The 16,175-nt window shown below is 40.0% G+C and overlaps 1 protein-coding gene and 1 pseudogene across 2 annotated transcripts in view; one reads left to right on the forward strand and one right to left on the reverse strand.

Moving 5' to 3' along the window:
• The window catches only part of PRKAR2B (protein kinase cAMP-dependent type II regulatory subunit beta), a 75,107-nt gene extending 64,250 nt beyond the window's left edge, over window positions 1-10,857 (forward strand). Inside the window, exons 7-11 of the mRNA XM_081101798.1 lie at window positions 346-447; window positions 1,624-1,698; window positions 4,652-4,717; window positions 4,846-4,984; window positions 8,840-10,857. Of these exons, the coding sequence (XP_080957924.1) occupies window positions 346-447; window positions 1,624-1,698; window positions 4,652-4,717; window positions 4,846-4,984; window positions 8,840-8,973 (516 nt within the window). The 3' untranslated portion in view covers window positions 8,974-10,857. The remainder of the gene's footprint in view (window positions 1-345; window positions 448-1,623; window positions 1,699-4,651; window positions 4,718-4,845; window positions 4,985-8,839) is intronic.
• On the reverse strand, window positions 7,214-7,661 carry LOC308527279 (6-pyruvoyl tetrahydrobiopterin synthase-like; annotated as a pseudogene). The gene is made up of 2 exons: window positions 7,538-7,661; window positions 7,214-7,364 (listed from the first exon to the last, which is right to left on the reverse strand). The product of its transcript is annotated as a 6-pyruvoyl tetrahydrobiopterin synthase-like (transcript).
• Window positions 10,858-16,175: the final 5,318 nt, after the last annotated feature.

Genomic DNA, 16,175 nt, shown 5'->3' on the forward strand with positions numbered 1-16,175 from the left:
ATGTTAATTATGTGAGGCGATAAAGGCTTTTAACTAACTCTGCTGTGCTGGTCATGTCAGTGTATAAGTGTATCAAATCAATACTTTGTATACTTTTAAGTTAATTATATCTCAAAGTTGAGGTGGGGAAAAGAACACAGTACTAGTATCTAGTTTTGTAAATGGTGCAACAGTGCCACCTTGTGGGGTTAGCCTAATTACATGGTGGTAAATCTGAATAAACTGATTCTTCGTTAAAAAACTGAAAATAACGTTTTATATGATATGCTCTATATTTTATGCTTAAAGAAATAAAAATCTTAAGTAACATTAAAAGTATAATAACATTTTAAATTCTGCTTTTAGGACAGGGTAACCTTCAGGAGAATAATTGTAAAAAATAATGCCAAAAAGAGAAAAATGTATGAAAATTTTATCGAGTCACTGCCATTCCTTAAATCTTTGGAGGTAAGTATATGTTTTTATTTTGTTTTAAAAGCTTCTGTTTCCTTAGGAATGTTTATTTCTATGCAAAATTTTCTTTGAATAAAAAATCCATATTTTCATTAAAAGATTAAATTATGGTTTTTGTATAGCTCAGTATTTCTTTTACCACCTATAACTGCATTTGTTTTATTGTTTATAAGTAATAGATTCCTGCGAGCATCTACAGCAGAGGTATATGTGGTCCCTTTCTAAAAGCAGACTTAAAATAACCATGTAAATGTCAGCAGTAGCCACTAATTATACCTTATAGGGAGAGATGACCTAAATGCACACTGTCAATATTAACTCCATGTAATGAGTGTCTATTATAAACATACCAGGGAAAAGAAACAAAAAATAGAACAAAATTCTCCCCCTCACCAAGAAATAAATCCTTCAAATTACAAAAAAACAACCCTCCTGTCCTCACTGGCCTCCTCTTCTCAGTCATCTTTGCCACTTTATTCCGGCTACTCTTATTCACTTGGTGAACTTGTCAGATCCCCTGGCTTTAAACACTGTGTGTTGATGTCTTTTAAAATTGACATCATCGGACAAGGTCCCTCCCTAGAATGCCAGACTTATTCATCTCATTGCATATTTAGCGTTTCCTCTTGGACACCTAATAGACATCTCAAATCTCACATCCTAAATCTATTCTGCCCCTCCTCCCCGTCTTGGCGGCTGGCAGCATCATCCATCCAGCATCTGGGCCAAATACTTTGTGGTTAGTACTGACTCATCTACTGAAGTATCTTTGTTGTATTGTCAGTATATGCCTGGCAGAAATTTTGGCTACATTACAAAATGCATAATCGGCAGCTGATCTTCTCTAGCAGCATCTCTTTAAGTAAAAATAGATCAGGGGTTGGAAGTCCAAATGCACTCAGAGCTAGGCAAGCAACATAAAAAGGAAAAACCAAGCCCCGAGGATGGGATTTTGGTAAACTGGAGAACATGTGCTCCATCTAAAGAAACAGCTGCTATTTCGCCAAAGTTTATTGTTGCCAGGTGAAAATGCAGGCTGAATGTTTGATATAACACACACAAACCCACATGCTGCTCGGTTTATTTGGCTTTTAGGCTACCAATTTTTAAACCTCTGAAATAGATAAGATTTCCCAGTTAATCTGTTTAATAGTCTTTTTTCCTTTGTAGGTTTCTGAACGCCTGAAAGTGGTAGATGTGATAGGCACCAAAGTATACAACGATGGAGAACAAATCATTGCTCAGGTATAATCCTTTTTACGTAATATAGTTTAGGGTTCTATCCCAAAAGGTTCTTATACATTGTATATCTTAATGAATTTAGCACGTAGTGATGGATTAAATGAATATTACTTTTACCAATGACCAGTTAAAAAAATGGTTTCATTTATAGCCATTAAGCTATTTGAATACTTTTATTTATATAATTAACTCCTAATGAATATATCTTAAATCATCAAATGGATTTCTGCATAATTTTATATTTGTACACGACATGTATATAAAGAATAATAAGATGCCATTTATAAGAGGAAAAAACAGGTGAGTGTTCTGTGAGATTAATAAGGACTCAGAAGGGACATTGGAAGATACTAGAATTTTCTATGATCAGTTCACAATGACACCTGAGGCTGCTCCCTGAAAAAATTAACCAAGAAGGGAACACACTGTACCATGTACTGTGTTGGCTTCCAGATACTAAATCAGGGCCAACGTGCTATTTAACCACAAATCTTTTCTAAGATCCCATTTGGAGACAGTAGTAATACATGCCTTGGTGAGAATAGGGCTGCTCAGAAGTAGGATTTATGAAGACAGTTGAAGTTCACAAATAAAGCACATGGATAGTACTTTATTCCTAGTTACATTTTTGGAGTATTGAGCAAATGATTTAAACAGATTTTTAATAAATTCTGTAATTTTCTTTATTGATTTCAGAGAGGAAGGGAGAGGGAGAGAGAGCTGGAAACATCAATGATGAGAGAGAATCATTGATCGGCTGCCTCCTGCAGGCCCCCCACTGGGGACGAGCCCACAATCCAGGCATGTGCCCTCAACCGGAATCGAACCCAGGACCCTTCAGTCCGCAGGCTGACGTTCTGTCCACTGAGCCAAACTGGCTAGGGCCAGATTCTGTAATTTTTATCAGATATTATGTTGTACTGTTTTTCTAAAACATTCTCTCTTGCCCTGGCTGGTTTTTCTCAGTGGCGTTAGAGCATCGCCCACGGGCTGAAGGGTCATGGGCTGAAGTCCCAGTCTAAAGGGCACATACCTTGGTTGCAGGGTCCATCCCCGGCCCATCTGGGCTTGTTTGGGAGGCAAGCAAATCATTGTGTCTCTCTCATCTCTCTCCCTGTCTCCCTCTCCCCCTCTACCCGCTCTCTCACCCTTGTCCCTCCCTTCTACTCTGTCTAAAAATCAATGGAAAAAATATCCTCAGGTGAGGATTAAAAAAAATAAAATAGTGTTTTCTTTGGGTATATGTGAAACAAGATTCGAAGTCTGTGAGGCAGAGGAAAGAATAATTGTTTTAGAAGCCAAATCAGTAAATCAATTTCTGTCTGGTCCCCCCCCCCCCACCCCCACCCCACACACTTACAGATTAGAGCAGTGAAGGGTTGGGGAAAAGTGAAATGAAATTAGAAAACAGGGCTAAGGTTCTGCTATATAAATTGATAAAAAATACAGAGCACTTTTGAAATGATTTTATTTTAGCCTTTTATTTTGACATAATTATAGCTTCACAGGAAGTTGCAGATATAATACAGAGAAGTCCCATGCACTGTTCACCCAGTTTCTTCCAGTGCATCTTGCATTACTTGTAGCACAGTATCTAAACCAGGAAACTGACATTGGTCATAGACCTTACTCCGATTTCACCAGTTTTACATGGACTTAGAGCATGTTTTGAAAACTAAATTACACAGCAGTTGATAGACCTACTATGATTCAAAACACTTGAAAAGTTAACATGAAGCTCTTATGAAAACCTGATGTAAAGATAAGGGAAAGGAGATATGTACACTTTACTTGGAGTTTATTAAAGATATTTTGAAGTATTAGTTGTCTATTAAGCATTTATAAGCATACATATCTATACTATATAATATACTAGTAAATCTTGACTCAGTATTATGTGATGTAATCTGATACTCTATTTCTAGAATTGTAATACTAAAGAGTTCTGAAGTACCTAAATTTCTTCAGAATCACTTTGAGAGGCTCAGGAAAAGTCAGTATCTACTGTCTTCTATATTATACTATTTAATTCAGAAGGCAGCATTGGAAATCAAAGCAGAGTTTATTCAAAAACACCACCAAGCCCAGCTGGCATGGCTCAGTGGTTGAGCATCGACCTACCAACCAGAAGGTCAAGGCTTGATTCTGGTCAGGGTACATGCTTAGGTTTGAGGGCTCAATCCCCAGTGTGGGGTGTGCAGGAGGCAGCCAATCAATGATTCTCATCATTGATGTCTGTCTGTCTCTCCCCCCCCACCTTCCTCCTGAAATCATTAAAAATATACTTAACAAAAATAAGCCACCACCAAGAAAAAATGTATATGCAGTTAGAAATGACATTCTTTTTTTTAAGGGTTTTATTTTTTTGTTTGTTGTTTTAGCTTAATCCCTTCACATTTTTCACCCAGCCCCCAAAGCCCCCAGTGTTTTTGAGGCCTTGAGGTGGATTGTCAGTAAACTGGCATCTTTGGTCCCTAACTGGCAGTCAAAACATCAGGACCCATATCTACAGTTTCCAAATAAGTCTGGGTGTATTCTCTTTGAAAGTCCATGGCTTATCTTGGGGTACCATGCTACTACTTGTAACACGGCGTGCATAGCACCTGCTTCCCATCCTGCTGACTGAGCAGGTGCTGCTGGGAATGGTGCTGCCTTTTCCAACATCTGTGCCGTTATCGGGGCTGACGCTTGGGTGGAATTCTTACCCCAGCGTTATTTGCCATATTTTCATGACTCAGAAATGCGATGGTAAGAGAGTACATTATTTAAAATAAATTTACAAATGAAATCATTACAACCTCTATTTAGGAAGGTAAATAAAGCCTGTTCTCGATGGGACTCACTTTCCAGGCAAATCATCTGTACATTGGGGTTGGACTGACTTCAGGGTTATGATAGGCGAGAGGATTTTTCTCAACGAAATTTGCATTTTCATTCTCTGTTTTTGTTTTACTAGGGAGATTTGGCTGATTCTTTTTTCATTGTAGAATCTGGAGAAGTGAAAATTACTATGAAAAGGAAGGTGAGTTTTAACAAATCCACATATTAGCTAGGAACATAATAAATCTTCTTTTTGATGTTTAGACGAAGGTTAACTTCTGTTTTTTCAGCACACAGAGTAAAAGCTGATGCTTTTAATTACCTTGTCAGGGTAAAGCAGAAGTGGAAGAGAACGGTGCGGTGGAAATCGCGCGGTGTTCTCGGGGACAGTACTTCGGAGAACTTGCCCTGGTAACCAACAAACCTCGAGCAGCCTCTGCACACGCCATTGGGACTGTCAAATGTTTAGGTAGGACTCACCACAGTGAGCATGCTTCTCCTGGTTGAAATGCTGTGTCTGCATTTTATGTATCCATGTTGTACAGATTATTTTATAGGGTCCACAGGTTTTATGGTCCCCAACATAACAAAGGAAGCATTCATTGCATTATAAAATCAGTTTGTGGAAGCCATTTTTTAAAAAAATAATTTTACATAGCCCAGCTGGAGTGACCCTGGTTGACCATCAACCTATGAACAAGGTCACGGTTCGATTCCCAGTCGGGGTTGTGGGCTCAGTCCTTGGTGGGAGGTTTGCAGGAGACGGAGAGGCCTGGTGCACGAAAATGCATGCACTCGGGGGGGAGGGGGGGTGGGTCCCTCAGCCCAGACTGTGCCCTCTCGCAGTCCAGGAGCCCTCAGGGGATGTCCAACTGACGGCTTAGGCCGGCTCCTCGAGCCAGCAGTCAGACATCCTTAGCGCTGCCACAGAGGTGGGAGAGGCTCCTGACACTACCGCTGCACTCGCCAGCCATGAGCCCAGCTTTTGGCTGAGCAGCACTCCCCCTATGGGAGCACACTGACCACCAGGGGGCAGCTCCTGTGTTGAGCGTCTGCCCCCTGGTGGTCAGTGCGTGTTATAGCGACCAGTCACTCCACCATTTGGTCAATTTGCATATTAGCCTTTTATTATATAGGATAGGATAAGAATTCTGAGTACCAGTCTTTATATCTGACTTCTCAAATAAACAACATGCACTGTGTTCCTCAAAAAGAAGGCTAAAACAATATTTTTATGAAGTGAATTAAACTCTGTGGGGAAAGTTGGAATGTCTGTGGGAATACTTACCATAGTCCCAGGAAACAAATGTTTAGATTGTCAAAGCACAGTACAATTTTCCTTATTGTTTTGCTTTTTAATTGCCTTCTTATGTTATATAGTAGTTTGGCAGAAATGCCATCTTTAGCTGGAAGATGAGATTTTAAATATGAGAAATAACTTACTTTAATAATAAAAAATATAATTCAGGTAGTATCAATATAGATGACATTTTCTTTTTAAAAAAAATGATTCAACAGTAATTAGCCACTATTCATACACAGTTTAGTAGAAAAAAATTAGCTTTAATGTTTTTAAGATGTGCTAGTATCCTCAGAATTAACCTCTTAGAGAAGTCACTTTTTAAAGGTTTTAAAGTATAATATTAATCATACTTTAAAGCAGCGGTCGCCAACCTTTTGGACTTCACAGACCACCAGTGGTCACAGACCACCGGTTGGTGACTGCTGCTCCAGAGGTTTCCTTAAACCAGCTGTCGCCAACATTTCGGACTTCACGGACCACCGGTGGCAACCGCTGCTTTAAAGTATTATGCTTGGATAAAAGAGAAGGTAGACAATGTCAGGTAATTTCCCTGAGTAGAGATATTAGTAAAAGTGATGTGAGTGAAAGCCCATTATTTTCTATAACAAATTATATTCACATTAAAGAAAATTTGAGATATAAGAAAAGGTAGGAAAAACTAAGAAGTTTTTATAGTTCCTTCTCATCTTTTATGTGCATGGGTTTTCTGTTTTTTGTTTGTTTTTTAACTAAAGCAGGTAAGTTTAATGATCAGAACAAAACAAGATCAATTAGGAAAAATTCCAGACTTTGTGGTCACCCGTATTTTAATTTTTAAGAGATTCAACTTTTTTAAGTCTTATAAACATTTCTGCCATTTATATTATGCCAGAAAATAAATGAATACTAAAAATGAGAAAATGGAAAAACAAAAAATAGATTGCTTTTGCTTTCAAACAGTTCTAGACCAAAACATTTTGCTGAAATGATTTTTTAATCTGTACAAAACAGACTCTCTAAATCAGTGGTTCTCAACCTTCTAGCCCTTTAAATAGAGCTCCTCATGTTGTGACCCAACCATAAAATTATTTTCGTTGCTACTTCACAACTGTTATGTTGCTACTGTTATGAATAGTAATGTAAATATCTGATATGCAGGATGGTCTTAGGCGACCCCTGTGAAAGGGTCGTTCCACCGCCAAAGGGGTTGCGACCCACAGGTTGAGAACCGCTGCTCTAAATGATCCTCAGGATATATTACAAATTTGTTTTAAAATAGATTTGAATTTAAGTTTTACTAACAATGATTTCAGTAAATCAGGTATTCCAGTACACAATGTGGAGGTACAATAATTATGTGATTACCTCTTAATAATCCAAGGGGATAAAGATGTTTTTCAAATATGGAAATAAAATCTATAGTATTAACCCTTTATAGACTACAGTACTGTTGTCAGTTTCATATACTTTATAAAGAATTCCCACAGGACTAGATTTCTGGAGGTTTTCCCAGATAGACACAGCTCATTTTCTGTTGTACTTACATCATCTGCAAAGTATGGCACACCTAGATCCAAATTCTTTTTTTATTTATTGATTTTTTTAAATTTTTTTTTAGAGAGAGAGAGAGAGAAACATCGGTTTGTTGTTCCACTTATTTATGGGTTCATTAGTTGATTTTTGTATGTGCCTGACCGGAGATTGAACCTGCTCCAACCAACTGAGCTACCCTGCCAGGGCCTAGATCTAGATTCTTATGATCAAGGGGCCTCAGAATTGCCTCCTCCATATACCCTTTGAGGTCAATCCGATTCATTACCATTCCTGTAACAGGATCAGTCTTTGTAATTGTGCCGAGGACCATTTGATTTGTTGCATTTCCCAGTTTCCAGTTTTCTTCATTACTCAAAGAGAGTTGCTGTGGAGACGGTGGGTTGTGCTGAAGGGGGGGTGGCGGGGAGGGGGGGCGTTGTCACTGAGGCTGGACACTTGCACCCAGGCTATGGCCTCACCTTATAGTCCTGCCCCAGGCATGGTTTTCTGTTTTTAAACAATTTTGTAAACTGCTCTTTTCATTCATTATAACTTAAGGCATATTCTCATTTTATTACATCAAACTCTAACATTCTGTTAGGGTAATATGCACATTATAAACTATTCAATGTCCTGTCCTGTGTCCCCTCCTCGCCCCGAGCCCTACACACATGCTGGTAAATATTTTGAGGGTTTGGCTCCATTTGGAGGGAGGGCCTTTTTGATGTGTATAGACTGCTTTTCCATACATAGGATTTTCCCTTAGAAATGGTTTTAGAAGTGGGTTTTCTTTCTGTAGCTTTTGATATATATTGCCAAGTCACTTTTATTTGTACCAGTTTACATGCTGCCAGCAGTGCAAGAATGGCCATTCACTCCATTTTTGTAAACCTTGCCTTTTTACCTTTTTGAAAGGCAAAAGAAAAAAGTGAATTCTAGTTTGTAGTTAGTTCTGTGATGGAGACTGATCATATTTTCCATGCGTGTATTATAAATTTAGTTTTTAGAAATGCATGAGACAGGCAGGTCAGTGACTTACATAGTTATAGAAGTGGACAAAAGCATTATTTTGGTTGCCATTTTTAAGTGACTAGACAATGGTATGAGTGTAAAAATTGTCAAAGGTAACATTTGGTCTTCCAGACATGGCATGTACACCCTGAGGGAAACGGAAAACACTCCTTGCCATCTCTGAGGATTTTATATTTACTTAGGTGTTGACATCATATTTTTTTTTTTATTATTTCAAGGCCTTGCCCTTAACAGTCCCTCATTCTTCTCTCAACCGGGATCAGGGACCCCCCACCAACCTTGCATTTACACATCATATTGCCCAGGGACTCTACTTCCTTTGCAAGTGGAACATTTTTATCTTTACGCCTTTTTCTTGTGTATTTATCTAATAATAATTGCATTATTGACATAGGCAGAATATCATGAATGACTCAGAAATTCTGTAGATTTTCAAAGAATGTTATTCGTTTTTCTTTTAATCTCCCCTTTTCTTAGCCATGGATGTGCAAGCATTCGAAAGGCTTTTGGGACCTTGCATGGAAATTATGAAAAGGAACATCACCACCTACGAAGAACAATTAGTTGCCCTGTTTGGAACAAACATGGATATTGTTGAGCCCACTGCATGAAGCAAACGTATGGAGCAAGAAGACCTATAGTGACAAAATTACACAGTAGTGGTTAGTCCACTGAGAATGTGTTTGTGTAGATGCCAAGCATTTTCTGTGATTTCCAGTTTTTTCCTTTTTTTACATTTACAATGTATCAGTAAACAGAGTAGTGATTTAATAGGCAAAAGGCTTTAACATCACTTTCTAAAGAATAGATCATAAAAAATATCGACATACTGATAAAATGATTTTCTACTCCACAAAACTGACTGAAAGGTTTATTCAAATGATTGTAATATACTGCAAGTATCTGTTTAAGAAGATAATTAAAGGATGTTATCATAGGTGATCTGTGTTTGTTTTGACTTACTCAGAATGATATGTCAGTGACTGTGCCCATGTAAGAGGGAACTCAGCAATGAATCATGCTATACAGCATGGCATCACATTCTTTTTACAACTCATTATATATATAGTAAGTACAATTTTAATCATTTTTCTTTTAAAGTTTTCCTGGCTTGAAAAGTTATATGCTGGCCTTGGCCTACTGGTGAAATGGTATAAAACATCATATGCAATTTAAAAACCTTTTATATTTTTGCAATAAAGTACATTTTGACTTCTTTGGCATAATGTCAGTAACCAATGGTTTTAAGGACAGGCAACTGAGTCACTGTAATAGGAGGAATCTTTTTTTAAGTAAGAGTTCGTTAACACTTTTCCCCTTCTGCTTCCTTTTTCATTTGCAATTCTCTGTATTCTTTATTTTTAAAAATTTGGCTTTGACATTTAATGTCACAAAGTTTTTTTGAAAAGCTATTTTAATTTACTTGTTGTCTTCTAAAAGTCTAAGACCTTACATATACTACAAAAAAAATGTTACCAAAAATAATTTGGGGTCCTTAACATCCCCACAGATTATTTTTGTTCTTCATTTGGTATCCCTAGTAGCTTTCTTTCAGACATCTGCTCCCATCGGGCTCCTCCAAGATGGTAGAAATAAATTTTTAGAAACAAAATCATATGCAAAGATAAAAGTAATTTCTGCCCATGCCAAATGTACATTAGGCTTTGCCATTTGCTTTAGTGCAAAATGAACTCAACCAGAACAGATTTTCATCGATAATTTATAGACTTATTTTTGGCTGCATAAGATGAATTATATTCAACCAAAGCAGTATAGCCTTACATTTCTAGCCTACATGAACCCAATGTCTAGAGAGTTTAATTTTAACCAGTTGACTTTTAACCAATCAATTCCATTTTGGAAACATGTTTTAAAGAATATATACACAAGTAAAATTATTCTGTGGCTAGTGTGGTCTTATTAGAGAATGTTTATGGTCTTACTTGTATAATGAAAATGTGGTTTAAAATGTGAACCAGATTTTATATATATACACAAGAAGTTGTAAAGCATAACTTCAGCCACATTTTAGAATACTTTAACAATTTTGCAAACTTTCTTGTAGGAAGAGAACTTACTACATGAAGATTACTTGTTTTCTTTTTTTTGTAGACTGGGAGATAAATGAATAGAGCGATGTTTTCTATGCATTCATCTCCCCTAGATTATGTTTCAATGTCCCAAAGTTTAATTAACAGAACAGGGAAGCTACTATGAAATTAGCTCAATACTTTGGATAACATGACTTGTTTTCTGTTCGATTTTATTTTAAACGCCATGTTAATAAAAAAAAACACAGGACCCCACATTTCTGGTTTATCATTCTGTATTCTATATTCACTATTTTGTTGCATAAGCTCATTGCTAACTATTCATGGAATAGCAAAAAATGCCTGTTTAATAAAGAACTCTGAGGCTGTGCCAGTTACATTATTTTCAGTATTGGTTATATTTAAATTTTCCTTATTAATAAAGCACACTTTTATAATATACTATGTTAATTGTGTTTAATGAATTTTTTTTTGGCCTATTAAAAAATATTCTCACCTGACAGTATTTTTTTAAAATTGATTTTAGAGAGGGAGGACGGGAAAGAGAGAGAGAAATATTAATGTGAAACAGGTTGCTTCCCATACATGTCCAGACCAGGGATTGAACCCGCAACTTAGGTATGTTCCCTGACCTGGAATCGAACCTGCAACCTACCAGTGCACAGGACAGTGCTCTAAGTCACACCGACCAGGGCCTGAGGATATGTTTTCATTGACTTTTTTTTTAGAGAGGAAGAGGAGAAATAGACATCAATTTGAGAGAGCCTCATCAATTGTTTGCCTCGCATATGCACTGCAACCAGGAATCGAACCCACAACCTAGGTATGTGCCGTGACCAGAAATCATACCCACAACCTTTTGGTGCCTGGGACGACACTCCAACCGAGCTACCCGGTCAGGGCAGGCTTGTTTTTTGATATGACTTCCATAGTGCATACTGTACCACGTGGAAAGCAGAGAGCATATGTGAAAACTAACTACTGAGCATAATGTGGCAAGAAAGTGTGGTTCTGACTGGCAACAGAGTTTTAAAAAATCTATTCATATAATTGTGGTATGTTCATATAATTATGGTATATTAGATTACCAAATAAATCTGGCTAAGGAATTTATGTCAAAGTATCTAAAATGCCTCTCATTTGACTTGTGGATGTTATTAATCACTAATTAAGAAACCTTACTACTGTCTGGAAATTCTCTGTTGAAGTTTCATTCAAGGATGTATTATGTGTGGCTAAGAATTCTCAGAGGCTCTGGCCAGGTAGCTCATTTGGTTAGCACGTCGTCCCAATACACCAAGGTTGCGGGTTTGATCTCCAGTCAGGGGACATACAATAATCAACCAATGAATGCATGATACAAATCAATGTTTTTCTTTTCTCTCTTCCTTCCTGCCTCTAAAATCAGTTTTTGAAAAACAGAATGTCTCAGAGAACACTCTTTTAACATAAAGGTTTTCCCCTTTATTATTATTATTATTATCATCATTATTTTGTTGTTAATCCTCACCCAAGGATATTTTTCCCATTGATTTTTTTTTTTTTAGAGAGTGTGGAAGAGAGAGGGGAGGGGTAGAGAGAGAGAGAGAGAGAGAGAGAGAACATCAGTGTGAGAGAGATGCACCAGTCCTGCGACCTTTTGGTGGGTAGGCCAACGCTCTAACCACTGAGCACACTAGCCAGGTCTCCCCTTAATTATTTTAAATAACTATAAAGTGTGTGTATATGCTTCCTGCATATCCATATGAACTAGGACTTGGTGCATATATTTTAACATAAATAAATACAACCTGTGACACAAGTTGTATTTGATTTACTGTTCTACACTTGTAGGTAGCAGACCATTGACTATGCTCAAAAATGCTGCCAGTGAAACATGGTGCATGAAACAAGGGACTATGCATTTTACTGAAATATGTAAGATTAAGTGCTGAGTCCTTTTCCTTTCTAAAGCATCTTTAAAATAATGATATAATTTTCCCTACTTTTCTCAAGAAATGTTACGTCTCTGGCAAGGATTAGATGACCTTTGGCATTCTTAAAGAAAATAATGTGTAAGCCTAGAGGAGTAAATAATAAATCTGGATAAGCCAAGGCTTTGTTAAATAACTGAAGAAGGGATTCTGATATTTATCTATGTTAATACCTAGAATGATTAATACATGATGGAGAAATAGAATTATGGATTTCAAGATGGTGAAGTCAATGGAAGCTATACTCACCTCCCAAGACCAAACTGGAATTACAACTAAATTAAAGAACAGCCATCCTAAAAAACCAACTGAAGACCAGCTGAAGAGAAGTGCTATAGCCAAGGATTTACAGAAGCCACATCGAGACTGGTAGAAAGGGTGGAGATGTGAAAAGGGCTGGCCGTGCTCCCAAGGGCAGGAGTTGAGGTTCTGGAGGGATATCTCAGCTGTGTGTGTGTGGTTCCCCCTGAGAAGTGTGGGGTCTCAACCCCATCCTGGGCTCCGCAGTCCAGAGCACCAGAGCCAGGAAGAGATGCCCACATAATATCCTATGTGAAAAGCAGCAGGGCTTCTGTTCATCAGGGAGAGACGGAGTCTCCTGGAGACACAGGCACCTCGTAAAGTGCCAACATAAAATCTCGTTCGCAGTCACCGGGGGCTCCGGCAGAGCGAGGGCAGAGTGTACTAGAGTCATCTGAGGAGAGGGGTTTGTGGCTCTGGGGCAGGAGCTAAGGTGACATTGGCCAGGATCCCTGTGCTAAGTCATTCACCCATATCACAGATTCCAACTTTTTTGGGTGGAGCACTGTAGTCCCTGTGGCATCAGCCGGGGAAAAGCAATAGCTCCACACTCCGGAAGCCCACTTGCCCCACCCTGGGGAGTTTAGGCCCCGCTGAGAAGTCAATAGCGTTGGCCAGTGGGTAGAGTTCTGGGCAGACTTAGCGGGTGTCGGTGACAGCTGTGTGGCTTTGAGGTGGGGGCCATTCCACCCACTTTCCCTTGAACCTGACTGACACATCTCCCTCATGGGAGATCCATGTGTGCCCGCATCCCAACTCTGCCAGAGGCTCTTTCAGTGACTGAGCCTAACAAACAGCCAGCAGGTGGAGGCAAGCAAAGACAGATCTTGTAGGGGTGCCTGGAGGCTTTTGCTGAACTGCCCCCCAGGTGTGGTGCTGGTAAAAGCTGACCTTAGTGCACAGGTTGGTCCTTCCTGCCTGCATCCAAGCCCAGCTATCAGTGGCCCCACTCTCTTGACTCTTGGTGGCTCCACCCTACTGAAGTCTGGGCAGAATCCAGGACAGACTGAGTTGTGTGGCTCTCGGGTAGGGGTCACACACACCAATTTCCCCCGAACCTCACAGGCACCTCCCACTGTCTTGACTCCAAGGGGCCCCTCCCTGCTGAGATCAGGCTACTGATAGAATCTGGGACAGGGATTGAGTTGCATGGCTCTGGGATGGGAAATTTTCCTGTCACATGCCCGACCAGTACAAAGCCTTCTCTTCACAAGGTCAAATCTTGGTCTCCTTAGGCCTGATAAACTCTGCTAGCCTCACCTTGATGACTCTCTGAGACGCTGCAATACCACAAAGGGGTGTGAGCACCTAGCAGGTAGCAGCTAGACTTGGTATACACCCTGGGACATTTGGGCCTTAGACCCAGCCCTGGCACAAGATTGAACCCATATACTTCTGGAGAATACCTTTCACCCTACTTCGTGACTCACTGAGAACCTATTGCATGCAACGTGAGTACTGCCAGAGGCTCTTTCAGTGACTGACCTATCAGGCAGCTGGCAGGCAGAGATAGGTGGAGGCAGACCTCAGGGTTCCTAGGGACCTTTGCTGACCTGCCCCAGGTACAGTGCTTCTAAAAGCAAACTTGATGCACAGCTTGATCCTTCTTACGCACACCTAGGCCCATCAGAGGCCGCCACAAACTGGATCGCTTTGTAGCTCCAAACCATCCCCAGGGTCAGTCACAGGCAGTGTCTGACACTCACCTGCCCCAGAGATGACCCTCCCAATCCGCCCCCAAACCAGCACACCCAGTGGACAACTTCAGACAATATCAGAGCAGGATCCAATTAGCTTCACAAGCAGCTTATCTAAATAGAGATCTTGGCAAGCACCAGACCCTGCTGAGGCAAATACTGCTCTGAGTGGCCAGCACCTATACAAGAGCTCATAAACTGTAGTCAGGATTGATCCTCACAGTCAGCCAAACTTGAGGATCACACACAAATGGGCCAATAGCAATCAAGACTCAATTACAACAGGAGGGCTCACATAACCCACACAAAGGACGTTCCTGGAGCACTCAGTGCAGGTGATCAGATTGTGCCATGAGGTCCCACAGGACACATACTACATAAGGCCACCCTCCCAAGACTATGAGGCATAGGGGATCTACCTAACACAGAAACAAACACGAAGAGGCAGCCAAAATGGGGAGACAAACATGCACCAAAGAAAAGAACAGGAGAAATCTCAAAAAAAAAAAAAAAAAAAAAAGCTAGATCAAAACAATGGTTATATGAATACTCAAGGAACGTAGAGAAAGAATAGATGAGAACTTAACCAAAGAGAGAGTAAACATAAAAATGGACATAGAAACCATAAAAAGAACCAATCAGAAATAAAGAACACACTAGAAGGAATGAACAGGTTGGATAAAGCAAGGAATTAAATCAGCAATTTGGAAGACAAGGTCGAAGAAAATACCCAATCAAAGCAGCAAAAAGAAAAAAGAATTTTAAAAAGTGAAGTTATTTATAGCCAGGATGGTGGCATAAGTAAACAAGGTATTCACCTCATCCAAAACCACAACTAAAACTATGCAATCAAATCACAATAAAAATTACAACTAAACTAGAGAACAGCCATCATTCAGAATTGCCAGAAATCCAGCTGAATGGAAGTCCTACAACTATAGAATTAAAGAAGAAGCCACATAGAAACTGGTAGGAAAGGCAGAGATGCAGAATGGGCTCATCACACACCACAGGTGGCAGATAAATGTCAGGAGGGATATCTGAGCTGTGGCAGTCCCCCCTGAGGAGCGAGGGATCCCAGTCCCACACCAGGCCCACCAGCCCAGTGTTCCAGTGCCAGGAAGAGAAGTCCCCATAACTTCTGGTTGTGAAAACCAGTGGGGATTGAGGCTAAGGAAGACTGATGCTGCTACAGTCCCAGGCGGTTCCTCTTAAAGGACTCACACCCCCTGAACTCCATTATGGAGGCAGTAGCTTGAAAAGCACAAGAGATATACAGAGAGGAACTGAAATGTTTGGCATGGGGGGAGAGCTGGGCAACAGCTTTTTCCCAGACAAAAGTGCCCGTGGAAGCCACTGTTCCTTTGATGAGCCTTTCCCCACAGAATCAGTCTATGGGCACCATATCTGAGTTTCCATCAACCTGGCTCACACTGCCCCTCGCTGGTGATTCCCTGAGGCTCCACTCCACCCAACTTTCAAGCCCACCCAAGCTGATTCCAGTGGCTTTCCCATATGAATGGCTTGTCTTGGCTCATGTTTTAGATTTTCTTAAAATCTCTCAAACAAGCAGCATCTAGCTTCAGCAGGCCCCATAACACTTGCTAAGTGGCCCCAGACCTGGCACTAGTAGCAACTGGCCTTCGTTTATAGCTTGGCCTTGCCTGGGCACCTCCAAGCCAAGCACAAGCAGCAGCTATATGCAAATGGCTTTGTAGCTTATTCAGGGTGGACCCAGGTGGAACACAGGCAGTGGCTGACCTTGGCCTGTACCTCCCAGGCGGCCTGAGAA

The sequence above is a fragment of the Myotis nattereri genome (assembly GCF_964212035.1).
Source record: "Myotis nattereri genome assembly, chromosome: 11".
In the NCBI taxonomy this organism is placed as follows: domain Eukaryota; kingdom Metazoa; phylum Chordata; class Mammalia; order Chiroptera; family Vespertilionidae; genus Myotis; species Myotis nattereri.